The sequence below is a fragment of the Tachypleus tridentatus genome, chromosome 12 (genome assembly GCF_004210375.1).
Source record: "Tachypleus tridentatus isolate NWPU-2018 chromosome 12, ASM421037v1, whole genome shotgun sequence".
NCBI classification, from domain to species: Eukaryota; Metazoa; Arthropoda; class Merostomata; order Xiphosura; family Limulidae; genus Tachypleus; species Tachypleus tridentatus.
The window spans coordinates 34,854,790-34,868,165 of record NC_134836.1 but is presented as its reverse complement, the minus strand read 5'-3'; the positions used below and the strand labels follow the sequence as shown (position 1 = coordinate 34,868,165).

The following is a 13,376-nucleotide window of genomic DNA, read 5'->3' as shown; positions in this document are numbered from 1 at the left end:
TATACACTGTTATTCTAGAAAACCTGCAATGAATGTACTCACGCCATTCTTGTTATAAAGTACTGCAAGGCTTCTTTTGACCTCGATGTATTAACCTGATCAATTCACGGTCATCTCGGTCAGTTTTTTTTTTTTTTTTACGTCTAATCTACCAATAGGCATTCCTGGAACAACGTTTCTTGCAGTCGGATAACGTTTCAAGATTTTGTACACGATACACAAGAAGTTTTCTACTGTTCTGATACTCTGTATTTGCTTCATACCATCTGTGTACAGTCGAACAATTTGACGCCCTGTACTTCTAGCACGTGACGAGACATGAGTATACATCAAGTACAGAGAAATTGCCTGAATAAAGCGTTTATCTGTTTCGACAGAGATTATAACAAAAGTACACCCTTTTATACAAAGCAGGCGTGTACACGTGTTTTGATGAAGCAACTTATACAGGCCAGAACAACAACTTATACATGTTTGTTCGCTCATACGCTACATTCTCTGTTACTATTCGGCCATTTACTCAGTAACTGCACCATGCATTTGTACAATAATATCAATATAGAACAGTATGAAAGCATTTTGGCCACAACTGCATATCTGTTTGTATATTTGTCTCAGGTTTTATTCTCTTCAAGAATTCTAAACTATCACCATTTTTTTAAAATTATATATACTCTATAGTTGTAACACTTAAGTATAACGAAGGATATATGCCTTAAACGTAGCTAATGAAAGAAACATTTTGTTCCAGACGTGTGTTTTAATTTTTCACCATATTTCTGACATTTTCCCATTTCCTGATGTCCCCCGCTAGGACAGCAGTAAGTCTACGGATTTACAACGCTAAAATCAGTGGTTCGATTCCCCTCGGTGGGCTTAGCAGATAGTCTGATGAGGCTTTGCTATAAGAATAACACACACAGTCTCTACAGTGTTTCTTTCAATAATAACGTGGCTTTGAATTTTTTAGCTCTCTCTCTCTCTATATATATATATTTAGTTACATTTTTTCAGCGTTATTTACTTTTTAAATTGAGTAGTTACATGTTAAATAAATGTTTTGCGTTGTTTTTGTTTTTCGTATCGTTGACAAATTGCTAGCTCAAAATTATAAATTATGTCATGAAAACAAAACACGTTATGAAGTACCTTAGAGTTTTATCATTTGATATTGGTCCTTTAATTATACCAATTGTTAATAAATAATGATACTTTATCAAGAATACCGAAGACTTCACCCTGGGCTTAAATCTGGGTTATTGCGATCAGAATTCTTTAGATAATTACATCGTAATATTCTAGTTGAATAATATGCTCTTCCTGATGAAAAATAAAGAAATAAGCACAAGCCAGAATAAAGAAGTAATTCATACATATCTCAATCAATGACTCTTCTTTATCACTTTCTGTGTCACAATGTCTGTATTAGCTGCCTCATTATTGAGTTGTAGGTACACGCATGTTTTTATGTCGCTATGATACCTTTATATCTGGAGAACTGGGCATTGAAATGTGCTTCATTATTCTAGTCAAGTAGCTCACATCAGAGCAACGTTACTAGTAACACTTTAGAGCGCCCAGTTTTCTGGCAGTTAAAACTGTGAAAATTGACTGAGCTATATCAATGAAATCCCTGGTTGTAACTGGAGTAAGGGGACACTCGCTTCTCTTCCCGTACCTCCGATAATTAAGTACTTTTTTTTTCCAGTCATGCAATGTCTCTGACATTGACAAAAAGGCGAGAGACCATGTGCACAGTTATCACCCTAGGGATAGTTATATATGTAGGTCGTTTGGAGAGTATACTAAGTCACCGAGTGTCAGTTGCCAATCGAGTAAATTAGGCCTAACTGTGTATCATTATCCAGATCGCCACCTCTAGGAGTCACAAATCTTTTCGTAAACAGAGCAAGCCGTTCCGGTGACGCGAGAAGTGGCCATTTGTGCGTAGAAGGCTGTTCAGTAGTAAAGCAGCGGCTGCGATAAGGCCATCTGATAAACTGAGGTTTCAATTTCGAAACGCATGCAGAGAATTCAAAAGGAGAGATACAGTAAATGGAAAAGCTAGAAGAATGATCAGAATGGGAGAAGCCAACCGGCAAAACACATTTAGCCCTCTCATCATGGGCCAAAACGAAAGTGTCATTTAATGGAAAGTTGCCTTCAGAGAGTGTGTTTTCTTCTTTCACTACAGCTTCTTTGTAACCGAACAAAAACTAAATACAATCTCCACATCGAATGCTAACTGCCAGCTCGTAACTTAATGCGCTCGTGCAAATCGCAGTTCGTAATGCAAAGTAAGTTAACTGCTTCAAGTCGTACTATGTGAGATATGGAAGTCTAGTAAAAATACGTCAAAATAAACAAAGATTGTATATTCTTCAGACGGTAGCGAACTATAGCGGTTCAATACAAACACATGCACACAGTTAACATTTATTTCTGCTTGGAACTGAAAGATATCTGTCGATTTGACATTAATGACACAAAAATACTTAATAAGTCTGTTTGAAGTCAATCACAAAGCTATGTAATTGGCTTTCTGTGCTCTGCCCACCACGCGTATCGAAACTCCGTTTCTAGTATGTCCGCAGACATTCCGTCGTGCCACTGGACGCATTTAAGAACAAACAGACTAAACTAATAAAATCCCAAAGGGGAAAAGTTTTAAACATACCACGTCCATACAAGTTGTTCTGGTTTTGTTTATAGTCAAAGCTCACGATAAGCGATGTGCACTCTGCCCATCGCAGCGAATCGAACCATAATTATTTAGCGTTGTAAGTCCATTAAATAGAAGGCGTTAACGTATTCTCAGTTTGTTATTTCAGAACATTGATACTTTTCCTTTTCGAAAGTTTTATGTTCTGTTTCTCACCCCCTTCTTTGTTACGTTCTGTAGTTATCAGTACACATGAGATTATTTGCTTGTCCTAATTACTTTAATAATGATATGTTAAACAATAATACATGCGATTATGTTAACCAGACGAAATAAAGGGTATGTACTAGACTTACTCTACTTAGATTTTTCAAAATCATTTAATAACGTTAGGGAGATACTAATGACTTGGGCTGTAGGATGGTAGAGAACAAAACACTTGTCATTCAAGGAATCCACTCATATATTGTATGTGTGTATTTACTAAAGCAAAGCTACTTCGCATTATTTGCTATGACCACCGAAGGAAATCGAACACATGATTTTAGAGTCGTATACCGAAGACCTACCACTGTCACACCATGGGTCATCAGTAATATTCATCAACTGCCACAGAAGTTAGTGCTTGAGCCTTTGTATTTTCTTATGTACGTTTAAAATGTTGATAATTAGAAACGTTCGTTGAAGAAACTAAACTCTGGATAGTTATAGTTATATTGAGAATGCTTAAACCTGATTTGTTTGTTTGTTTTCTGAATTTCGCACAAAGCTACTCGAGGGCTATCTGTGCTAGCCGTCCCTAATTTAGCAGTGTAAGACTAGAGGGAAGGCAGCTAGTCATCACCACCCACCGCCAACTCTTGGGCTACTCTTTTACCAACGAATAGTGGGATTGACCGTCACATTATAACGCCCCCACGGCTGAAAGGGCAAGCATGTTTGGCGCGACGGGGATGCGAACCCGCGACCCTCAGATTACGAGTCGCACGCCTTAACACGCTTGGCCATGCCGGGCCAAATCTGACTTAGATGAATAATAAATTGTATACTTATTTAATAAATGACCTTTAATTACATTAATTACAAGGTATTGCATTTAGATTGGAACATTTAATACGTTACGGAAACATCTCAACTGAAAAGAGGTTCTCGACGCAGTAGTGGGTATGTCACTCAAGCCATCGAAGTAATGTTCTGTTACTAGTTCAGTATTAGTACAGCGAATAGAAGTTTAAGGTATATTGACAGACGTATTAATTACAAGTGAAAAGAGGTATTTACTGCTCTATATAAATATTGTTTGGGCCTTATTAGGAGTAATTATATTCAGTTTTAGTTGTTTTATCTAAAAAGAAGAATATTAAGTTGTTGGTAAGAGTTCAGAAGAGAGCTACTACTTGCAAGGATAGGCTTGTATATCATAACTTGAGGAAAGAAGGGTAAACTAAAAATGATATTACTGAATTTAAAACTTATGAATAAAGTAGATAAGAACGAATGTCAACCACAATATATTTGCTATATTCAAATGCCAACGAGACCTTTCCTTAAACGTCAAGGCTTACTAGGCCGATTGGGATATAACACACTATTTATATTATCAACTTCCATGAACAATTGTATATGCTGTAAACAATAAGTTGGTGTGGCGTAATTATTATTAATTATATATGAACAATTTACACATCAAAATCAGAGTAAGGATTAAAAATACATTTTTTTTTCAATTTTAACATCAATAATTTGTTTATTTTGTTACTTAAATTAACTTTCTCAACATTTAGAAAACTTGGCAAATCAACAGTTTATCTACGTTTACACTGTTATTTGTAGAATCGATATAATACAGCCTCTGATTTAGTTTTGCTCTAGTAAGAATATAATAGGACAAGAGAATACAAGTTTAAGGTTTAGAAAAGATAGAATAGGTTTCAGGGTAGACAGAGAGTAAGTAGCTTATGTCAAAGCTTTACACTAATACAAACAAATAGCTAGACGAATAAATTTATGAAATGAGTTCCCGTCGCTCTAAAGCAAGCAATTTACAGAAATTTAACACGAAAGTCGATGTTGTTTTTTTTCAAAATAACGAGTAGGTTTAATGTTTTATTTTTCTCAAGGGCATATGTTTGTTTGTATTTCATGCGAATTACACGATCTCTGTCTGCGCTAGCCGACCTTAATTTAGCAGTGTAAGACTAGATGGAAGGCAGCTAGTCATCAACACTCACCTCCAACTCTTGGGCCACTCTTTTACCAATGAGTAGTGGTTTTGATCGTCACATTATAACGCCCTCACGGCTGAAAGGGCGAGTATGTTTGCTGCGACGGGGATTCGAATCTGCAACCCTCGAATAACGAGTCGAGTGCCTTAACCACCTGGCCATGGCGGGCCTCAAGGGTTTAAGAGCTTAAGAACATCCTTTAACGAACAAATGTTTCTTTGCTATCTGTGTTGTACGGTTTATCCGCCGTGACAACGAAAAGTTATCCGATAAAGTTCAAGTTATTACATATACTGACATTTTGAAAAACGTATTCCGATTACGGCATGAGGAATGAGACAGCAAAAGTAGACAAAGAAAGTGACTTAGTTATTTTTCGACTAGTTATATGACAAATACGAATTAGGGGAACTGTTCGTTAGATGATCTATAAGAAATATATATCAACATAAAAAAATATCCAAAATAAAGTTAAAAAATTCTCAATCATGAAAGGATTAACCACGTGATAATAACTTGAAAAAAAGATGTGTCGAGTACAATTTAAAAATATAAATAAATAATTCTCTTGTTTTAGTGTTCACCATCATATATCAAAAAGGAAGGGCATTGCCTTTTACTGAGATAAACAATGTATAGGAAATGATATAATAATGAAAGGAAGTGTTAAAGCAGGATAAACAGTTATTATTTGATCTGCAAAGTGAGAAACACGAGTGACTAGTTGAGTGTGCATTTCCCGGTCCTTACCCTAAACGAGGCATTGCTTATCTCTTGTTTGTTCCGGAACCAGACGCCAATTGTAGTTCTTTATTTAAACGTTATGGAATGAATATATATTAACAACTTGTCTCTGATTGTTCCACGTTTTTATCTACACAGTTCATATACATCTATGTTAAAAAAAATTCTTCAGTCAAGTTGAATTGGGTTCGATTTTTAGCTTGTCTAATGAAAACTGTATTAAAGTAAAAATAGCAACTCATCTGAATATCGGAATTATACTCTTCTTCCTGGACGTTTCCAGGCTGCTCATTGACGGATAACAAGTCGTAGAAAGTCACCAAATTCAAAAGCTTTTTACTTTTTTACTAAAAGTAAAGAAACAATCGCGTATTATTAGAACTATAACATAGATTTGAAATTGACAAAACGATTAATTACAATCTTTCTAGTGAAGAAGCTAGAATTATCATATATATTAATGATAATAGTGATTCAATACTTAACTTCCATTATGTAGGAATTCAGCGCGTGCTTATTGACACATTAGCCGACGATCGAGCGCGAGCTCATGCAGACCATGCTGGCTTGACACTGCACAGTACTTAGGTCGTGTTTTTTTAAGCAGAAAATTTGGTCAAAGCATCCTACGTCACCGAGATAGCCCTCATTTGAACAATAACCCCGTATTTACTCCTTGTAACTGAATTATGTGTGGCTTGTACCAGGTTAACAAAAAAGAACCATGTGGCGATACCCTTGGGCTATTCTTCGTCGAGGATGTTATCCTAAGTGATCTGTCCCACGTGTTCGTCAGTCTCTTCAACGTCTTTCGTAAAAAAACAACAACAAAAAAACTAACAATGACAAACTTTAAGTAGTCTGCATAGAGTTCAGAGAAATCGGTTATCATTTCAATAAGATTTTAGTGTTTTAGTATTAAGTTGTGAAAGTATTAGGTTGAGGAATAATTCGTGAGCGTTTTTAAATAATTTCATTCAAGTATTACATGCAAGACTATACAATACTTCAATGCATGAACACATTACACCCAAAACATTTATTATGATACTTTATTTCATGTAATACCTAGGTATATTGTATGCATTGTTGCAAACGAAAGTGCAAGAAATTAAATGCGAAAAGCAGATGGTGTCGAAAATGCTCGATTTTGTCCACTTGCAATTCCATTTAATGAGCTGAAAATGAAAGCAAAAATTAAAGACATATGAAAATCAAACACACCATCTATTAGAGCAAAAATTTATCTACCAAATGACATGAAATATTTTGCGAAAGCGTTTCATTTATGAATATATTTTTTAACTTGAAAAAACGCTCACGAATTATTCCTCAACCCAATACATAAACAGTCATGTACCGTACGATGGATTTCATCAAATAAATGTTACATAAAACTAATAATGCTAACAAACCAAAGGTATTTTAAGAGCCTGTAAACTGATTACAAGCTACAGATTGTTGGACGGATGGACAAATTGTGTAAAAAAAATGTTACCACACATACATTTCTCAGTACATAATACAAATATATCATAGAGAAAAGTTAAATAATGAATATTCCACAAAGGTGCAATGACCTTGACAGAATCAGCGTTTTACTCTTGCACAATGTCATACAACTGTTATCATTTTAATGTTTTTCTTAACTCCAAGAATAAGAATAAGTCAATTTCTGATGAACTGTGCACTCTAAACAGTGAGACTTAAAGAGCAAAAAATATTAATTAGCTGTGATGAAACAAAGCCAGAAAAGTTAAATGTATTTATTAGCACAAATATTGCCACCTTTAAGAAACACCTATTTTACAAGTAAAAGGCTAAAAGCAGTAACCCTCAGTAGCACAGCGGTTGTCTGCTGACTTACAACACTAGTAAGGTTTCACTTCCCGTGATGGGCAGAGCACGGATAGCCATTATTTATTTTTGTGCTTAACTAAAAAGAAACAATAAACTGCTATAAACAATATAGTTACTTGGTATACAAACTTAAAGGAGACTTGCTATAGTTGAACAAGCTGTAAGACAAACCTCTAGACAAGATGGAATGTAGGTAGGCTATAGGATAGACAAACTACGCCCTTGACAGGTTGATGAAAACGGTTTCATAGGACGTAGATGGCCTACGATAACAAGTGAACAAATAAAATCATACTCTGATTTAGGATTAGACAGATTTTGAGACCAACTACTATTTTGCTTAGGTTTAAAAGAATATTATACCCGTGAAACTAATGCCTGATATCCAGAAGTATAAAGCTCACAAAAGACTTGGTCAATTGAGGAAATATATTTTGAGTTTTATTCCAAGTTATTATGCAAAAGACTAAACCGTAACTAAAAATAAAAACCAGTTAATTAATTCATGTGGTAATAGAAGTATTTTGCACTAAACTAAAATTATTAATTAAATGAAATAACTACAAGTTTTAAAAATACGAATAAAACAAACATTCAGAAAACAAACCATATCTACCGTCTATAATTATGTATTGAAACAAAAATATGTTACTAAAAACTAAAGTGTAGATTTTTTTTACCATTACTGTATCAAATAAATATTGAAACAATGCCTACGTTCTACAACTGTAAGTTTGTTATCCAAAAACAAAAAGATATCTACGGCGTAAAGTAGAAATTTGTTGGATATAAAGGCTGTTTAGTGTAACAGTTATTATTTAATTCATTTAGTGATATAATATTTAATTACTATTTAGTTTATACATTACGAGTGTTAAAATTTAATTATTTTAAAGGCGATTGTTACAACAAATTTCGATACGTAATTCGGGAAGAGTCGTACGCTGTATGTGTAGTTCAATTGTTGTTCTATGTTTAAAGTAATTTTTCTCGACCCGTTTGCGTTATAGAAATATTGTTGTATTATGTATGGCATTTCCTAGTGTGTCGAAAGTTTGAGACGTCACAAGGATAACATGTATGTATGTAAGTGACCAAGTGAGCGAAAGCTAAATTCAGTTAGAAAAAGTTGATTAGTAACAGAAATGTGAAGTTTGCCGTTGAGTGAGTGATTAGTCTTAACGGGCGAACTTATAGTATGTTTCACAGCTGTCTTGTAAAAACAGAGATAGGAAAACTAATTTGTCTTTTCAGTTAACTTATAAAATAACTGAACCAGTTAACAAATAAAAGACAATTATCCAACTCTGCATTGAAATTATAATAGTGTTAATCCAAATCTAGTCTGTACAAAACTACCCGTTTAGAGTATTGACACGGTATCTGCGCTCTACAAATATAAAGTGAAACTTTCAGTGTGTCAACCACTACTATGTTATGCAAAACTGAACGTTTAGTGTATCAAATACTGGAACTATATCTACACGTTATAATGATGCAAAAAAGCAAAAAAAAAAAAAAAAAAGAATGTGTTATCCAAAACTATTTTGTATAGAACAAAATGTAATTAATTGCATTGAATAATGAAAAGCTATATAATTCTGTGCCCACCAGTGACTCAGCGGTGAAGTCTGCGGACTTACAACGCTAAAAACCGGGTTTCGATACCCGTGATGGGCAGAGCACAGATAGCCCATTGTGCAGCTTTGTGCTTAATTCAAAACAACAAAGATATGTGTGTTGAGAATTTACATGTTTTGGATGAAAAGGTATTTTTTGAGGCAAAGCGATTTCCAGCAGTACTGCGACTTTTCCTAAAGTATATTATGTATATTATGAAAGTGAGAATACATTATTAATTATTCCATATTTCCCCGGCCCCCTCTTGATCATCCTCTCGTCAGGCCTGGAAGTATTCAGAACAAGATGTTATACGCTCTACTTGGGATATTTAGATCAAGGCTACCTTTTACAAAACTGGTGTTAAGTTATTGAAACGAACGTATAAGTCAGCAAATGTCTTCTTACGGTGAACAGATGTGAGTGACTTTCTATTTTGTCTAAAAAACTAAGTTATGCTTCTCTTCCATCTCACGTGTAAAGTTTATATATGGGCATTTTGAGTTCAGATATTCTAAAAACTTCTTGGTATCATCAGTGTTGTGTTTGTTTGTTTTTGAATTTCGCGCAAAGTTATAAGAGTGCTATTTGCGTTGGCTGTCCATAATTTAGCAGTGTAAGACGAGAGGGAAGGCAGCTAGTCATAACCACCAACCGCCAACTCTTGGGCTACTCTTTTACCAACGAACAGTGGGATTAATCGTAACATTATAATATCCCCACAGCTGAAAAGGCGAGCGTATTTGGTGTGACGGTGATTCGAACCTACAAGTCTCAGATTACGAGTGGAGCGTAACTACCTGACCATGTCGGATCCAGCGCCCTGTCACAGTAGCGTAAATTTTTTTTCGTATCGTTCAGTGTTGTGAAAGAGTAGAAAAGTATTATCAGCGTGGATTCTACATGGTAATGATAATTAATGAGGGGGAGAATTATCAGTCCATTGACGTTTATAATAACAGATAAAAATGTTTACAAGATTCGGACCTAGAGGTCTATCTTCCTGGTCATAAAGATGACCTTGAGGACGAATTTAATTTTAAAGAGCTCTTCGAATGTTTATTCGTTAACGTAGAGTGCAGGGCATCATTGATGGAAATAACTGTTTAATAATTCATTTAGTTGTTTTCTCAAGCGGGATGTTAGTAAATGAGAAATGAATACCAAAAATGTTCATAACAAATTCATTTGTTTGTTTGAATTTCGCGCAAAGCTACACGAGGACTATCTGTGCTATCCGTCCCTAATTTAGCAGTGTAAGACTAGAGGGAAGACAGCTAAACATCACCACGCATCGCCAACTCTTGGGCTACTCTCTTACCAACGAATAGTGGGATTGACCATCACATTATAACGCTCCCATGGCTGAAAGGGCCAGTATGTATGGTGTGACGGGGATTCGAAACCGCGACTCTCAGATTACGAGTCTAGTGCCTTAACCACATGACCATGTCGGGGCAAATTCATTTGTATTAGGAGAATTAGATATTTCTTTAAATGAGGAAAAAGAACATTTATCAATAAACTTTTTTTTTTTTCTAGTAAGCTTAATGCAGGTACAAGATTTTAGCAAGTTTCCAGGCTTGAGAATCAAGAGTAGATGGAATAGGTCTGACGGGGTAATAAGCCATGTTTGTGGTTTTCGCTAAGCCGTACATAAGTCCGGGACAGAAAACTGTGGGATAGAAATTTGCAGAAGTAGCGTCGAAGATGAGTTTACAGTTTTTTAAAACATCTTGAAATCTGTTGCAGCTTTTCCTCACGCTTGTGAATAAGCCAATCATTATCGAGGGATTTGAACTTTGTTCTGCCATTTAAAATGTCTTCGTAGTCCATCATAGCTTCGTATAGTAGAAATTTGTGGGTGGTTTCATTTCTACTTTAATTGTTTAAAGGCAACTGCCTTCACACAACTGGTTCTAAACAGTGAAAGGCAGTAGTAGTTAAGATTTAGGGGTAAGCATACAACTACAAACCCTTAAATGAATTTCCATGATAGCTGGCTATTTTAACACTGGCATTTGGTTGTTGTCTGATACGTGGAATATCCCCTATATATGTTAGTCCTAGTGCTACAGGTATTATTCGTTATGATATCAAGTTGACGGCATGGACCAACAATGGGCAATTCTACCAATACTTGCGTAATGCCTATTTTATATACACACATATACGATTTAATAACATTCACAAACGTTATAGAAATATTATATTTCTATCTTATTCCTCTGTAGAGCTTTTCACAATAACTGACATTTTGTTTCCAAAAGAAACATGTTCGTTTAGGAATGTTGAAAAGATTTTGTCTGAATAATTCCTTAATAGTATATTTAAATACACACGAAATACCTTAGGCCAACAATACCCTCACAGCACATTGCCATGAAACTCAAGTGAAGTAGACAGTGATTAGATAATATGAAAGTTTGCGTGTTATAATAGTACCTTCAACGCTAAACCTCTTATTTGAACACAATCAAATGTTGTGACAGTATTGAAAACACAACAATTAATTTGTCAGATCTTCTAACATTGATATCATACGTAGATATTTGTGAAAATGATCTAAAACCCCACAAAAGGACGAAAGAAACTATCTACAAAGCAACCATGAGAGATAGTCTTTCTAATACTGTGTGTAATCTTAATACTTTACACGACTTACATTCAAAGTTAGATTCTTTTCTGGATACCTGAGAAGGTTGTAACCGAATATGATAAGACGAAAAGAAAAGCCTGTTTTCAAAAGGAATCAGTTGAAACCCGACGAAGACGAAATTACGGTAAGATGACAAATCGATTAAAACTAATATTCACTGAAGAAAATATACTTTTTAAGGGAACTTACTTCCTCCTATGGGAAAAGGCATTTCATCAAATCTCCAGAGAATGACGTTTCAATTGAAGATGTTGATATGAGCAGATTAGCTGCGTCCTTCTGTTTTTCTGCCGAAATACTTGTCAAACTTTCATCCCAGTAGTTCCGCTCGCTAGAGTGCAGCACCATGCAGATATTTTTCACTATATAAGGAGATTCGAGCTTACCGTCTCTCTTACGTTACACAAACGCTGTGCTATTCTCCGTCAAATGACAACATAAGACATTGACTCGGGTGTTTGTTTCGCCTTGAGGGCGTGGCTTTAATGTCACATGGAACTGGAGTACTGATCGCTATTGGTTTCGGGATATGTTGCCTGCTCTCTTTTGGAAAACAAGCTGACGTCTACGATCTTCCTGCCCGATAGCTCGATTGAAAAAGTTGAAGATGTAACGTAGCGTATGTCTCTACACAGATAGGGAAAAGAGGGTTCTATGATCAATTTACACTAGCTATGTCTGCATCTGAAACTACGTCTTTTGTTCTTGTCCATTCTTGAGACAGACAGGTGGTTACGAAATCACATTTTACATCAGGACAACACTGACATAGGAGTTGCAATGAGCGAACGTTTATCTGTAGCATCAAGTCTTGTATTTGTATGTCAGCTTATCTTGCATTTTTTAAAATATGATTAATCTATAACCAAAAGCTAGAATACAACTTCAATCATAATTACACACCTAAGTAGCAATATTTAATTCAATAATTTTTTTTTATATTTTAATTTCGTTTGCTTCTTTGTTTGGTTTTGAATTTCGCGCAAAGCTACTCAAGGGCTATCTGCGCTAGCCGTCCCTAATTTAGCAGTGTAAGACTAGAAAAAGGCAGCTAGTTATCACCTCCCACCGCCAATTCTGGGGCTACTCTTTTATCAACGAATAATGTGATTGACCGTAACATTAAAACATTCCCATGTTTGGTGCGACGGGGATTCAAGCTCGCGACCCTCAGATTACGAGGTGAACGCCTTAACCCACCTGATGCCTGGCCTAATATTTTAGTATAATTTCGCATTTAGTTATGTTGCAGTTAGAACCTTTACTGAAGAGTGAACTATTTGTAAAATGTATTTCTAATACTAACCTGATTATATGTTTTTATAATACAAGTGAATAGCAAACCAATCTTTTAACAGACGACTGAAATAACAGCTGACTTTAATAGGTAGGCATGCAACGATTTATACGCATCAGGAAAAGTTGTTTTTTTTTTATTCACGGTAAAACATACTATATGTTGAGAACAAGGACCGACAACGGGAATTTTACCTTCTGAAGATGACCGACCAATGTTCTTTCGAAACATGTAGTATGTTCCACCATGAATGTAAAAAAAACAAAAACATTTCCTTATTATTCTAAATCGCTGTGTGCCTGTCTATAG

The 13,376-nt window shown here is 35.3% G+C and overlaps 1 protein-coding gene across 1 annotated transcript in view; it reads right to left on the bottom strand.

Moving 5' to 3' along the window:
- Positions 1-12,185, bottom strand: part of LOC143235590 (MDS1 and EVI1 complex locus protein EVI1-B-like) — a 38,037-nt gene extending 25,852 nt beyond the window's left edge. The window contains exon 1 of the mRNA XM_076473828.1: positions 11,960-12,185. Coding sequence (XP_076329943.1) covers positions 11,960-11,981 — 22 coding nt within the window. The 5' untranslated portion in view covers positions 11,982-12,185. The remainder of the gene's footprint in view (positions 1-11,959) is intronic.
- Positions 12,186-13,376: the final 1,191 nt, after the last annotated feature.